The sequence below is a fragment of the Hibiscus syriacus genome, unplaced genomic scaffold (assembly GCF_006381635.1).
Source record: "Hibiscus syriacus cultivar Baekdansim isolate YM2019G1 unplaced genomic scaffold, ASM638163v2 tig00110319_pilon, whole genome shotgun sequence".
NCBI lineage: Eukaryota > Viridiplantae > Streptophyta > Magnoliopsida > Malvales > Malvaceae > Hibiscus > Hibiscus syriacus.
The window spans coordinates 1,955,845-1,971,047 of NW_024062678.1; the positions used below are offsets into that span (position 1 = coordinate 1,955,845).

At 37.9% G+C, this 15,203-nt stretch overlaps 2 protein-coding genes and 1 pseudogene across 3 annotated transcripts; 2 read left to right on the top strand and 1 right to left on the bottom strand.

The window, feature by feature from the left end:
• Window positions 1–563: 563 nt before the first annotated feature.
• Window positions 564–1,532, top strand: LOC120117199 (aluminum-activated malate transporter 10-like). The gene is made up of 3 exons (XM_039137497.1): window positions 564–903; window positions 1,006–1,146; window positions 1,255–1,532. The coding sequence occupies exons 1-3, from the start codon at window positions 564–566 to the stop codon at window positions 1,530–1,532; spliced, it is 759 nt and encodes a 252-aa protein (XP_038993428.1).
• Window positions 1,533–1,618: 86 nt separating this feature from the next.
• On the top strand, window positions 1,619–11,840 carry LOC120117349 (annotated as a pseudogene).
• LOC120117350 (protein yippee-like At4g27745) lies at window positions 4,112–5,788 on the bottom strand. Of its 2 annotated transcripts, none has more exons than XM_039137635.1 (4): window positions 5,600–5,788; window positions 5,079–5,140; window positions 4,822–4,970; window positions 4,112–4,536 (listed from the first exon to the last, which is right to left on the bottom strand). In XM_039137635.1, exons 3-4 carry the CDS (start codon window positions 4,912–4,914, stop codon window positions 4,309–4,311), a joined length of 321 nt encoding a protein of 106 aa, XP_038993566.1. In that variant the 5' UTR covers window positions 4,915–4,970; window positions 5,079–5,140; window positions 5,600–5,788; the 3' UTR covers window positions 4,112–4,308. The 2 variants fall into 2 exon arrangements, with proteins under 2 accessions (XP_038993566.1, XP_038993565.1); XM_039137634.1 differs by lacking the exon at window positions 5,600–5,788 and adding an exon at window positions 5,465–5,496.
• Window positions 11,841–15,203: the final 3,363 nt, after the last annotated feature.

A 15,203-nucleotide genomic window follows, 5' to 3' on the forward strand; every position in this document is an offset into this window, starting at 1 on the left:
CTTGAACCAAACACCCCCTTAGAGTTATAATATGATGTAAGTATAAGATAGTATTTGTTCAAAGAACACTCTCAACCATTTGACATTGAACACTAACACCCCTAATATTCTTACGTTTGAACTCAGGATCTCAAGAAATAATAATAATTCATTTATCACCAAATTCGTTTCATTCGTGCAAAATGACAAAAACAATAGATGTGTGTTTTTTTTAACATTATGTGTATGCTTCATTGACATTCATTTAATAACAAATATTATCCTCGCAGAAACGTTGCTTGGTGACGATTGCACTTCTGGTTATCAACTTATAAAAAGAAAAATAAACCCATAGTTAAAAAATTGAAAGAAAGGGGTCTCTTTGTCCACATCAAGACCTAATTACCTACCAAAAAAGTTAGAATATCGCCTCTAGAATCCCCCAACCAACTCATATTTCTCTTTATATAATCCACTAGTTACACTGATTTTGATAACCAAAGCCTCAGCCTCACATTCTTTGCTGTGTTGGCTCCATATAGTGAACAAATATAGCATTAGCACCGATAACTTTGTGTATGAAAATGGCTCATGGGACGGAAACACTCGAGGGGGTGGAATGGAGGATAAGGGTGGCCGATGGATCATCAGAGGCTTTGGTTCCAGATACGGGGCTTGCACGAAAAGCCTGGCTCGGACTAAAAGGCCTAATTCGGCGGTTGGCTTTGAAAGTGTGGATGTTTATGAAGAGAGCATGGGACGTTGGGGCTAATGATCCTAGAAAAGTAATCCATTGCATGAAGGTAGGACTGGCGCTCGCACTTGTATCTCTTTTCTACTTCATTAGGCCTTTGTATCATGGTGTTGGAGGCAATGCCATGTGGGCTCTTATGACAGTTGTGCTAGTATTTGAGACAACCGTTGGTAAGTACATATATGTATGTATGTATAAAAGTTCTTCAAAACTTTTGATTCCCTAAGATAGTAGTTATTTGAACCGAAAATCTCTACTTTACCTCATCACAGGAGCAACAGTATACAAATGTATCAACAGAGTTTTCGCAACCTTTCTAGCCGGATTTCTTGCAGTTGGGGTACACTGGCTTGCCAGTCGATCCGGCGAGACGCTTGAACCCTATGTTGTGGGAGCCTCAGTTTTCCTATTAGGTATGTTGATTCATTGATTGATATATAGTTGCTTACTTTTCCTTGTTCTTCATTTTTGACAATGCTAAACCTTGATTGGTGTTTCCCTTTTAATTCTTCTTCATTCAGCTTCGGCAGCAACTTTCTCTCGACTCATTCCGTCGGTGAAGTCCCTGTTTGATTATGGTGCCATGGTCTTCATCCTCACTTTCAGCTTCGTCGTAGTATCAGGCTACAGAGTGGATAAATTGTTTGAGTTTGCACATAATAGAATATCCACCATTATCATTGGAACTTCCTTGTGCATCATTGTAATCATGCTTGTCTGCCCCATTTGGTCCGGTCAAGAGCTCCATAGCCTGATTGTACGTAACATGGACAAACTCGCCGATTCCCTCGATGGTTAGTTTCTTCGATTTCATTAGTTCTGGTTCATAACTTGAGCATCCATGAAGAACCAATCTTTCCCACTGTGTTTTTCAGGTTGCTTGACACAGTATTTTAACCAGAGTGGGGAATGCACCAAATTGCAAGGCTACAAGTGCGTGCTAAGCTCCAAGGCATCCGAAGAATCTATGGTAAGTGACATTATAGACTAAGAAAGTTGTAATTTTAATCTTTGACATGATTAGCAAATTGACATCGCTTCCTGCAGGCAAATTTTGCTCGGTGGGAACCTTCCCATGGCAAGTTCAACTTCCGGCATCCGTGGAAACAGTACGTAAAAATCGGCTCATCGATGCGCAGTTGTGCTTATTGCATAGAGGCTCTCAACGGTTGCATCAGTTCAGAAAATCAGGCTGCTAAATTGATAAAGAAGCATTTTAGCAAAGGTTGCTTGAAAGTGAGTTCTTGCTCCTCGAACGCCTTAAGAGAGCTTGCAGAAACTGTCAAGACAATGAAGAAATCATCCACCATAGATTTATTGGTTGGTGAAATGAACAGCGCAGTGCAAGAACTCCAGAATGACTTGAAATCGCCTCCTCTTTTGCCGAAACGATCACCAGTTTCGGAAAACAAAACATCGGAGGCAGCCTGCTCGGAAGCAACACCCACAGTGCCTCTCATGGACATCATACAAGTGGTGACTTTGTCATCTTTGTTGATCGAAATTTCGGGGCGGATCGAAGCCCTGGTTGATGATGTGGAAGAACTAGCCAAGCGAGCTGAATTTGGAATCAATGATGACAAGTGCAAGCAAAGCGAAATGGCTGTATCAGATGAAGAGAAAACTGAGGGAATTGTGAAGGCTCTTCAAAAGGTCTGAGTTCAGTCTACCTCTTTTGGTTTCTGAATTCTGAAAATGAATTCATAGATACAGTAAAAAGATTACTCAAACACAGGAATGTAATGTTTATAAGGATCACGCTAAGAAATTTCTCTATAACGGTACCGATTAGCCTGCCAAGACACCCTCCTTTTTCGCCCATATCTTTGTATAAACAATGCAGGCCACCTTTGAGTACCAAATTGACATAATATCAAAATTAGTCCCCAATATTTACTAAAATAGTCATTTTAATCCATATTTTTTTTTGAGATTTTGTCCCAACATTTTATTTTAGGGTAAAAAGTCCCTAAACATTTGACTAAATAGTCATTTTGGCTTTTATTATTTTTAAAGCATTTTGGCCCACATCGTTTAATTTTAGAGTAAAATGACCCATATCTTGGAGCGTTAACCGTTTGCTAACTAACGGTATCCACTCACAGTGGGATCTTTTTGTCCCAAAATGAAACGTTAGAGGACCAAACTGCTAAAAAAATAATAAAAGCCAAAATAACTATTTTAATAATAATTGAGGACTAATTTTGACATTGTGCCAACTAAATTTCCATCACCAATACACTACTTTTCTTAGAACAAGATAATGTTACCTAGACTCAAACCAAAGACCTTCTATGTGCTAGACTAATATGATAACCATCTACACCATGACATGACATGGGACAAAGAATTCTCTTATACTAAAGGATAAAGTATGGTCACTAAATGTTAAAATATATTTTTAGTCATTATAAATTTAAAATTTTATAAAATAGTCACTAAATTTCTCAAATGATCATTAAACTTTATTAAATTATTATAAAATTACTGACGGTCTCGTATAATTAGATCCCTTTTACAACAATTTGTCGATGTATTTAGAACTGTTCACAAAGCAATTTGTCAAACTCATACTCTCAATTTTCAGTCTTCCTTAATATTGCGTCTAATCTTGAATAGAGACATGAAGATTATTGATAGTTACTAGGGATGGCAACGGGCCGGGTATTGGTCCCCCGTCCCCGTTTAAAAAATCGGTACCCGTCCCCGTTTAAAAAACTGCGAGAATTTAAACGGGGATCCCCGTCGGGTAATCGGGGAAAACCACGGGGAAACGGGTATCCCCGTTTAGCATAAACGGTTATTTAAACGGGTATTGGGTCGGGTATTGGGTCGGTATTGGGCCGGGAATCGGGCCGGGTATATATATATATATATATATATATATATATATATTTAAATTAAATATATTTAAATTAAATTATCGGGGCGGGTAATCGGGGCGGGTAATCGGGTAATCGGGGCGGGGATTACCAAATCCATCCCCGTCCCCGTTTAAAATAAATAAGTTTTCCCCGTCCCCGTCCCCGTTTATCATCCCCGAACCCGACCCGTTTAATTCGGTTTTCGGTTTTCCCCATCGGGTTCGGGTTTTTTTGCCATTCCTAATAGTTAGTAGGTTTTTGTAGAGGATGAAATATTTATTCAAGCAAAGATTTTGATTTTATTTTTCATGCCCTTTAAGTTTCCATGTCAAAATCGACCCTTAGATGCTCGATTCCGTGCCAATCACATGCTCACATAACGGCGATTCTCCTCGAAACCTATATTCAAACATCTGAAACATACGTACTTGTGCTCTTTCCAGTTTCCGAAAAGGTACAATCTAGTGACACACATAAGTTCCAACTAAAACCTAAATACATGAACAGATTGAACTAAAATCCAGTTTCAAATCATTCATTCACAAATTTAATAACAAAATGAATAACATACCGTCAAGGAACATAACAAGAATGCACAGGGAGGAACAATGCATAAAAATATTTTTTGATTCGGAAGAAAAACATTGAAAGGCATTCATCTAGTAGGTAGATAATCAGGAGACTCGTCCAGAAAAGAAAAAATGGGTAACACTACCAGTTCTCTATGACAATTTTTGACTTCTCAAGAATGAATTTCCCTTCCTTGTACTTCTGTGTTTCCTCGAAAGCTCGCTCGTATTTCCAGCCCAACACCTCACGGCAATCACAGCAGTAGACATCAGCAACCGTGTGAAGACCGGTCATCAATTGTCTATCCTCTTTAGGACCAATCATTATGTTCATCGCATGGGAGAACAAAATGGCCCGACCGTTTCTCCCCTGAAACTCACATTTATAATCAACCTTTGCAACATATATCTATTGTTCTAATGGAATTCTTCTAACAAAACTGCTTTGCTTTACAAGGTCGTTGAGCCAAACCAAACCGACAGAAAATACATTTGATCCAAACACTTTAGGGGTAAATGTTTTCATATGAAATGGAAATTTATAGTTTTCCCTTTCATTTTTTCCTGATAAGCTATGAAAAGTGGAATCAGCAGCTACGAGTGCGGCATAGAGGGCATAAATGCAACAAAACCAGTATCGAGTCGAGTTCATTACCTGAAAGGACTTGGATATAACATCATCGTGAAGGGCAATTTGGTTTCTGCAATTGCAGCAACTGTACAACCTCGGTCCTATCATTTCCGCCATTGAGCAATTATTTATCAACAACTCTACTAGTTGCCACTCCCACACAAACTCAATATCTTTTTACAAAATCAGAAGGAAAAGAAAAAGCAAAACAGAGTCATCAGTATTCAAATCAAAACCAATGAATATCACATCAATGATAGTAAAATTATTCAAAAGCTCACCTTGTATACACCAACAAAGTATACAATCTATGTTGATAATCAACCTTTGTATGACGAAACAACTGCACCCACAACGAACACAGAGAACTTGAATTGTGAATGAACAAAAAAGGAAAGTAAGCATTTGATACAAGTTAAAAGGAAAATAGGAGAAACAAGTCAAAAGCTAAAAACCCAGCGATTAGAAACTAGCTTTTGATACAAAAGAGAAAGGGATAATCAACGGAAGTTATGAAAAACCAACAACCAAAGAAAAGCCTAGATTTCAGAAAAAATGTAAAACATGTTAAACCCTGGAATTCAAAAATAGCTAAAGAAAGAGTATCCTATGAAAAGATCAATACTAACAAGAGCAAAAAGAAACCCTATTATTAGAAGAAAGCAACAGGAAAGAAAAACCCATTGTTGTTGGACAATGAAAACGATCAAAAGAGAGGATTATAGAAAGTAGAGGAAAAGGGTTCAAGGGAAAATGTTATGACTTTCCTTCATTACGTTTTTATTAAGTGTTGGGTACGAACCTGGACAAGGTTCCATGCTGATTGATTGATTGATTGCAGTTCTCAATCCTCACTTCCTGTCTCAACTGGTGAAGTTGTGCGTGGAAATTTGATGGGTTTTTCACTTTTTCCGATTAAAAGATGGACAAAATACGTTGGAGCTTCCATTCATTGTTCATCAGATTGACATGGACTCTGTCGCAAATTACCAATCTGCCACTCTTTTCTATATTAGTATTAGTATTAGTATTATTGGGGCAAACTATATTAAATAGTCACTGAAGTATGAATAGTTTTTGTTTTTTCCATTGAAGTTTCAAAATTAACAAAATAGTTATTAACATTATCGCTTATCGGTCACTCATCCGTTAACAGTAGTTACTGTTGTTACAGAAATCTGATGTGGCAGGTTTAGTAAGATAAATTGATATTGTTTGGCTACTTTGACCAGTCACATTGACTAATATTTGGAGTTTTTGGTTTACTATTTGGAGTCAGATCAACAGAGGAACTGACGTTAACAGTAAAATCGAGTGAGAAAGAGTATGCAGTTCGAGTATGTGGCGATGATTCAATGGTCGAGTTGAAGCGAAGAATCTACCAAGCGGCCAATGTTTTGCCCAAAAGATAGAAGCTTCTATACCTTAAAATTGAAAACAAACTCTTCGATGACTCCTTTTTGCTCTCTCAAATTCCCCTCATGTCCTATCTCAAGATGACCATGATTAGAATTATCGAAGATGATCAGATTGAGACTCTACAGGTTATCAATCAATGACTTCGAAATTGAGCAAGATAAAGCTGTTGATATCAAATATAAAGAGGTTAACTAGCAGAAATTAGAGAAACACATTACACCCTATACCAGACTATAATGAATGACTTGAGTAATCTGATCATTTATGTACTTTACCCTTAAAATAATTACTTTCAAATAGAAAATAAAAGTAAATCGAGCCTATATTTCAATACTCTTTGAAGACGTACAGATATACCTGATTTGGTAGTTGTTAAAGTATTTACTATATTTAATAAACTCTTCTATATTAGATCAGTAACAAGGTAGCTCCCGTGGACGTGGACCAGCAGTTTCATTTTAAGGCTCGTCAAACAAACATTAATTTCTGCTAATCTACTGTTCCAATAGTTGTTATTTCGGCTAAAAATGTTATAATTATTAAGTTCGAATCCTTCTGTTTTCTGGTCTTTGCTGAAGTCGCCATGGAAGAATCCAGGGATGAGATTAGAGCTCCTCTAGGTGTGTCTTGTCCTTTTTCAATGCGCAAAACGGAATAAAATTTGATGTTCTTGTGTCCCTGATTCTATGCAGTATCTAAGGAAGAAGATGCTAACAATCCGTCGTCGTCAGAGGCGTTGGCATCAAAATCTGAACCAGATATCAAAGAAGCTCGTGAAGAAGAAGAAGAAGAGGAGAATTCACCTGTTAGACAAGTGGCCTTAACCGTGCCAACCACAGATGACCCTCGTTTACCAGTCCTGACGTTTCGAATGTGGGTGTTGGGCACCATTTCATGCGTTCTCTTATCGTTTCTTAATCAGTTCTTTTGGTACCGGACCGAACCATTGACAATCACGGCCATCTCGGCCCAGATAGCGGTGGTTCCCCTCGGCCAATTGATGGCTGCCAAGATCACAGACAGGGTTTTCTTCAAAGGAAGCCGATGGGAAATCAACTTGAATCCAGGGCCCTTCAATGTCAAAGAACATGTGCTTATCACTATCTTTGCCAACTCCGGAGCTGGAAGTGTTTACGCCATCCATGTTGTGACTGTTGTCAAGGTGTTATACAAGAAGAACATTACTTTCTTTGTCTCCTTGATTGTTATCCTTACGACTCAGGTCAGTTTTACTTTGTTTTTGTTTGATTGTTGATTGGGAATTGTGTGGTTTCTAGAGTGAGTAGTTTGGTGGGTTTTGAATGTTAGGTGCTGGGGTTCGGATGGGCTGGTATATTCAGGAGATACCTAGTGGAATCAGCTGCAATGTGGTGGCCTGCAAATCTTGTTCAAGTTTCTCTCTTCAGGTAATTCCATTATGATTTGTATGATGGATGGTTTAATGTTCTTTGCATGTGGCCGGATATCCCCTGGTTCCGCCGAATTTGGGGGTAAGACCGGTTGGTGTCCACAAAGAGTGAATGGAATAGTTTGTTTGAATTGTTATTTTAGTCTCTATTAGTTTTTTCGAGCACTTTAGCCTTTAACGTTTTTAATCATTTTATCAAAATAATCTTTGTTGAATAAAATTGTTAATTGACTAATAACCAATATATGTTGTTAACGTGACATTTTTATATGTATTAAATTGTTAATGTGTCACATGCTACATAACCTAAGATAATAATATGACATGTGTCACATCATTCAAAATGTTAATATGACATGTATCATGTTATCTAAGATCATGACGTGACATACGATACGTCAGTAATAAAATATAGACGAGAAATGTTACGTTTGTAACATATATTGAGCATTAGAGTCAACTAACATTTTTATCCAACATAGATTGTTTTGATTAAAAATTAAAATGTTAAGGGTTAAAATATTCAAAAAGATAAAAATATGAGTTAAAGTGATCATTTGAATAAATATTAGGAGTTAATTTTGGTATTATACCATTAATTGTTTACAAATGAAAAAGGCTGTCAATACCTGAAGAAGACTAATGGGAACCCTTTTGAAGAAAGAAAAAAAAAAACACTTGTTTTGTTTTTTGCATTCAGTACCAATACGTCTCTCACATCAGATCGAAGATGAGTACTGGAAATCAAACAACGAATTAGCATATAGTCTGATTGTAACATTCTTTCGGTTTTCGTCTAGATCGGATTGAGGGTGTTATCCAGGCCGGTCCAATGAGTTTTAATGTCCTAGGCGAGATAATAATTGTATGACCCTATACTTGTACCGTATAATAGACAAAACATAAATAATTTTTTAAAACAAAAATGTAATATAAATTATAGTCAAATAATATAAATACTAATACAAACCAAAACCTATAAGGCTAGCAATATCACATAAAACGATGCCTTCGTACATTTTTTGAAGCAAAAACATCTATTATTTTACGATAATCAAGACTTTGTAAAAATTGGTTTTCGATGCTTAGAATTGTTAATCCGTTCAATCTATTTTGAGTCATCGTGCTTCGAAGATAAGATTTCAAGAGCTTTAATTTTGAAAAACTTCTTTTGCAGAAGCAACCGTAACCGATACCGTCAACAAAATTTTATATGCTATCAACACATTAGGGAACATATTCATTCTTCTTGCAAACTCCATTATTTGAATAGATGTCTGTGGACTTTCATCTTTGTGTGCTTCATCCGACAACATTTTCTGTAAAATTTGTAACTTCATAAATAAATCTTTTCCATCAATATCAAATTCTTCCCCATTTGTCAAATTGGACTCAAGATTTAAACAATATTTTTTTAGTTCGTCATTAAGTAATGAAATTAACTTTGAACCATCAAACAAAAAACCAAATATAGACTCGAAGTGTTGCATTTGTTCAAATCTACTTTTTAATTGAACAAGAGTCATATCTACCAGAATAATAAAGTAATCCTTTCGAAATGCTTCTTGAGAAGATTTTTGTTCTCTTTCGGTATTTGGAATTTCATCAAATTATTTTTTTTCTATAAGAAATACGTTTTTTAAGAAATTGAGGTTCAACCCCATATATTCTATTTATTTAGATTCATTAATAGCATTGTCAAACCCAAGTTGCCTATATTCTTCAAAGTAATTAATAGACCCCTCTAAGTTTTTAACCGCAACATCAAGAAGCATATATTTGGATTGTAATTTCTTACTAACCAAATTAATTCTAAACTAAATTTCTTATTAACCCCTCTAAGTTTTTAACCATTTCTAGTTTTAAATTTATTTTAAGTTTAGTTATATGGCATGTAACACCCCATTTAAAAGGGAAAATCAAGCCTCGAAATTTATTTTTAATGAGTTTTCCATAATTAGGAACTACCAAAATATACTAATCCAAACAAACATTTAAATATGCTATTCAAAATCCTGGACCATTAGACACAAAAAAGGACTCTTGACACTTAAGAGTTTCATGCATAAATTTTGGTGGCGGATAAATACTATACTGAGGAAGAACATAACCAAATTTACTCTTTCATGTGTTGATTCTCTTCTGTTTGGGCTTGGGACACATTGACTTTGATTTTTGGAAGATGAAGTGATGAATCTTGTGTAAGAGCGAGCGGAGCATTGACCAAGTGAATATCCTGCTCCAATTGCTTCCTTGCTTCTTTTTGCCTTTGGACTTTGCCCGTCTTATGCTTGGAAAGAGATTCAAAACGGATGGGTTATTTAGCAAACTGCTACCCCCTCAAGCATGTTGCCCTGGGCTAAGGCCCATCTGGCACATGTATTGGGCCGGCTCTGGGTGTTACTTAAATGAATATTATCGGCTTCTTATCGGGTCGCGAGGTTTTTTAAAAGTTCTTTTCTGCCACTTATTCAAACATATTTATCATGACAGGGCTCTGCACGAGAAGGAAGAGAGGGCCAGAGGTGGGGTGACCAGAACCCAGTTCTTCGTAATCGCCTTCATTTGCAGTTTTGCATATTATGTCTTCTCGGGCTACCTCTTTAAAATGCTTACTTCCCTCTCTTGGATTTGCTGGATATTTCCCAAATATGTGTTTGCCCAACAATTTGGTTCTGGCCTTCACGGCCTAGGAATTGGTGTTATTGGTTTGGACTGGTCTACCATCTCCTCTTATATTGGCAGCCCACTTGCAAGCCCATGGTTCGCCACTACCAATGTTGCTGTGGGATTCATCTTGGTCATGTATGTTTTGACTCCCACCTGCTACTGGCTTAATGTCTACTCAGCCAAAACCTTCCATATTTTCTCCGATTCTCTCCACTTCCACAGGCCAAGAATACCATATCACATCCATCATCGATTCCGATTTTCACGGCGTACGACAAACAAGGACCTCTTTACCTTAGCAAATTTTTCGCAATGACTTATGGTGTAGGTTTCGCTGCACTGAATGCTACCATTGTTCATGTTGCGCTATTTCATGGAAGGTGATCATCTTTTGATTTGTTTCCAATTAGGCTTGCTGAAGCTCTTACTTTTTCTGTGAAAATGCAGAGAAATATGGGAGCAAAGAAAAGCTAGTTTCGGGGATAAGAAAATCGACATTCACACCAGGCTCATGAGAAAGTATAAGCAAGTCCCTGAGTGGTGGTTTGTGTGCATCCTTTTGGTAAACATTGCAGCTACCATATTTGCCTGCGAGTATTACAATGATCAACTTCAGCTTCCATGGTGGGGAGTTCTATTAGCATGTGGTATTGCCATGGTATTCACACTTCCCATTGGCATCATTACAGCCACTACAAACCAGGTATTCCATCATTTCATAACTCATTTACAAGTACACATCACTGATAAATTTATGTTGCACACGCCAGGTTTGAACATCATCACTGAGTACATAATCGGGTACATATATCCAGGATATCCAGTTGTTAATATGTGTTTCAAGGTGTATGGATATATAAGCATGACACATGCTATTACCTTCCTGCAAGACTTCAAGCTTGGTCACTACATGAAAATTCCACCTAGAACAATGTTCATGGCACAGATCGTCAGAACCCTCATCGCTTGCATTGTGTACCTGGGAACTGCCTGGTGGCTGATAGAGACCGTTCCAGACATTTGTGACACAACAACCTCTAATAGTGTCTGGACATGTCCATGTGACACCGTGTTTTATGATGCTTCTGTCATCTGGGGATTAGTAGCACCTCGACGAATTTTCAGAGACCTCAGAGTTTATGAAGATGTAAATTGGTTCTTCCTTGCAGGAGCAATAGCTCCTGTCCTTGTCTGGTTGGCCTCAAAGGCCTTCCATAGTCAAGAATGGATCAAGCTCATTAATATGCCGGTCCTGATAGCTGCAACAGGTATGATGCCACCAGCTACAACAGTGAGCTGTACTACATGGATCATTGTTGGATTCTTCTCCGGCTTCGTTGTGTATCGGTATCGACCGAAATTATGGCAACGATACAATTATGTTCTTTCCGGGGCACTGGATGCTGGCCTTGCTTTTATGGGTGTGCTGCTATATTTGTGCTTGGGATTAGAAAATATTAGTTTAGATAGGTGGGGGAATGATCTCGATGGATGCCCAATGGCTAGCTGTCCAACAGCACAATGTATTAAGGTTGAAGGCTGTTAACTCAATTAAGGTTGAAAGAAGAAAGGAACTTTGGTGGATTGGTTGTTCTCATGAGAGGTTTCGGGTTTGAATATGACGTCTGTTTGAGTGTTTATTATTAAATAACCAAGAATATTTCGAACATATACTATCTTGTAATCACCCCAAATTAATCGAAATAAAAGATTGTGCAAATAAAAATCTAAACATAATATATAACACCCTGAATTTTTTATATTCATTATGATTAATCGATTTAATTGAATTTGATTTTTTTTATTTTCTTATCTTTTGGCTGTCCCTTGTTCCCATATGTAATGAGGTAAGATAGTAGGCTGTCCCCAACACCAGGTTAAGAGAAGCTTCCGTAGAAGACCTCCGAATTATGAAATGCCCTCCGTGGGACTCGATCCCACGACCTCAAGGTTAAGAACCTTGTGCTCTACCAACTGAGCTGGATAGTCATCTCATAGGAGAGCTAAACTAGGTAAACCTAGGATCCTTTGGAAGAACTTACATGGAGCGACATCTGATGACTTTAGGAGTAAGGTTTTGTCTCATACAGGTTTTAGAACTACAAACTCAAATTATGCAGATATGTTATGGAAAAATATGGCAAATTCCATCAGAGAGGTGGGAAAAAACACCCTTGGGTTGTCGACAGGGAAGGTCAAGGAACATAAAGAATCGGTGGTGGAATGAAGAAGTCCAAACTATGGGTGAAGACAAAACAACTTGCTTCAAGAAGTTTCTACAATGCAATGACGACGAAGAAAGATCGAGAGCTAAACATAGATACAATGAGGCAAAGCGAGAAGCCAAGAAAACAGTGGCTAAAGCAAATGATAAGGCATACGAGGAAATGTACAAGAGATTAGACACCAAGGAAGGACAAAACGACATCTTCATGCTTGCAAAATCCAGGGAGAATAGGAAAAAGGATCTAGGTAGAATCAGGTTTATTAAGGACAAAAATGGTGTTCTTTCAGTGAAAGATCATGATATTAAGAGGGTTTGGGGTAGTTACTTCTTCGAATTATTTAATGACGATGCCTCTCCCTGAAGAGATAGTATCATTGATGGATCAGCCGACCATCATACTACGGCCAATGACTGCCCTACAAGTAAGATTGGGATTGAGGAATTCAAAATGGCTCTTAGAAAGATGGGTAGGGACAAAACTGTCGGTCCAGATCAAATTCCTATCACTGTGTGGTTGGCCCTAGGAGAAGATGAAGTTAAGTGGTTGACCAACATCTTTAATATTATTTTAGAGACTGCCAAGATGCCAGAGGAGTGGAGAGAGTCTACGGTGATACCAAGCTATGGGAAAGGGTGATAGAGGCTAGGTTGAGACTGATTACTAGGGTTTCGAAAAACCAATTTGGCTTTATGCCAGGCAGGTCTACTACGGAGGCGATTCATCTACTTCGATGGCTTATGGAGAAATATAGGGAAAAAAATAGAGATCTTCACATGGCGTTCATTGATCTTGAGAAGGCGTATGATAGCGTTCCCCGTGATACGATCTGGAAGACCTTGGAAACGAGACGGATCCCAACTACTTATATCCGGGTGATTCGTGATATGTACTGTAGATCTTCTTCATACGTCAGGACTACAGTTGGCGACACCGAGACTTTCTCGGTGGAAATCGGACTCCATCAGGGGTCGGCTCTTAGCCCTTACATCTTCGCCTTGATTATGGATGACGTCTATTGTGCGACTCCAGACGGAGTTCCATGGTGTATGCTTTTCGCTGACGACATTGTCCTAGTTGCTGAAACAAAAACTGAGCTGAATGGTAGACTGGCTACCTGGAAGACTGCCTTGGAAGAAAAAGGTCTAAGGATCAATATTGAAAAGAGAGAGTATTTATGTTCAAACTTCAGTGGAAACCAAAACGATGAAGATGTAGAAGTATGCATCGAAGGACACGTTCTCCCCTAAAAGGATTGTTTCAAGTATCTAGGGTCTATGATACATAAAGATGGGGGTGTAGATGATGACGTTACACACCGTATAAAGGCGGGATGGCTAAAGTGGAAGGCTGCAACTGGAGTTTTGTGTGACAAGAAGATGCCTCTAAAACTTAAGGGAAATTTTTATAGAATGGCAATAAGACCAGCGCTGCTATATGGATCAGAATGTTGGGCAATCAAGAAGGATCACTTAAGGAGGATGGAGGCCGCAGAAATGAGAATGCTTCGATGGGCATGTGGTAGGACTCTGTGGGACATGACACCAAACTCTGTAATTAGGATGTCTTTGGGGGTGGTGCCTGTATCCGAAAAATTGAGGGAGGGAAGACTACGGTGGTTTGGGCATGTTCTTAGGCGACAACCGTCGGATGCGGTCAGGAGGGTAGAGTCGATAACAGTCGACGGTGCCAGAAGGAGAGGACGACCAAGGAGGAAGTGGGTAGACTGCTTGAGATCTGATTTGAAGGATTTAGCCCTTACCGAGGACATGACCTCCGATAGGAAAGTATGGAGACTTAAGACCAGGGTAGCTGAGTAGTGTGGGCATCTCAGTCTTCTTTTTTAATGCCTTTGTAGTAATTTCCATGAATTCTACTTTTTATATGTTTATGTCATTGGAATTTATGTAGGCTTATAATTAGGGTGGCAGAGTAGTGTTACCTTAGTTTAGGTTTTAACCATTTTAACTTTATTCCTTATCGCAGATTGCTATCGCTGACTTCTGTTTATCCTTCTCTTCATGTTTCCTCCTTTAAATTTAGCCGGGACTTACGTTTCTGTCTATAAGCAGAGATTTTCACGCAGGGATTTATTTGCAGGGATTACTTCAAATTACAGACGCGCATATGAAGACAACGTATGAAAATTGTTCAACTATTTCAACTATGTATTTATTGACTTATTTATATATGCATTATATTTTATCTTTATTTTTGATTTTCTTACTGCCGGAGATCTTCCACGGAAGCTGCTCTCAACCTGGCGTTGGGGGTAGCCTACCACCCCACCTCCCCCTTACCCCATTGCATATGAGAATAGGGTTTTGTTGTTGTTGTTGTTGTTGTATTTTCTTTATCTTTTACTGAATTAAATGGTTTTTCGATATTACAATTAATCAATCAACTTTGGTTGAGATCTGGTTCAATATTGATAGTGTTTAATTATTATGGAACAACATTCAATCATTATTATAAAAACATCGTTCAATTGTTCCATAACAATGATTATTATGCTCCAACTGTTCAATTCAGTCTTAATTTTTAAAAGCATGTTTAAGATACAGTCGTGAATTCAAAAATATTTTTTAGGGTGAACATATATAAATTAATAATAATTTTTTTTGAATAAAGTGGACACAAATAAAATTTCTAGATATGCATCTGCCTACCTTCACCAAGCTGTG

Bases quoted from the DNA above. Each gene is read 5' to 3' on its own strand.
- LOC120117350 (XM_039137634.1), bottom strand. The intron at 4,971-5,078 runs GTGAGCTTTTGA...TTTTGTAAAAAG, and splicing joins ACTTTGTTGGTGTATACAAG to ATATTGAGTTTGTGTGGGAG. The intron at 4,537-4,821 runs GTAATGAACTCG...TGTGAGTTTCAG, and splicing joins TTATATCCAAGTCCTTTCAG to GGGAGAAACGGTCGGGCCAT.
- LOC120117199 (XM_039137497.1), top strand. From the start codon at position 564: ATGGCTCATGGGACGGAAACACTCGAGGGGGTGGAATGGAGGATAAGG. The intron at 904-1,005 runs GTAAGTACATAT...ACCTCATCACAG, and splicing joins AGTATTTGAGACAACCGTTG to GAGCAACAGTATACAAATGT. The intron at 1,147-1,254 runs GTATGTTGATTC...TTCTTCATTCAG, and splicing joins AGCCTCAGTTTTCCTATTAG to CTTCGGCAGCAACTTTCTCT.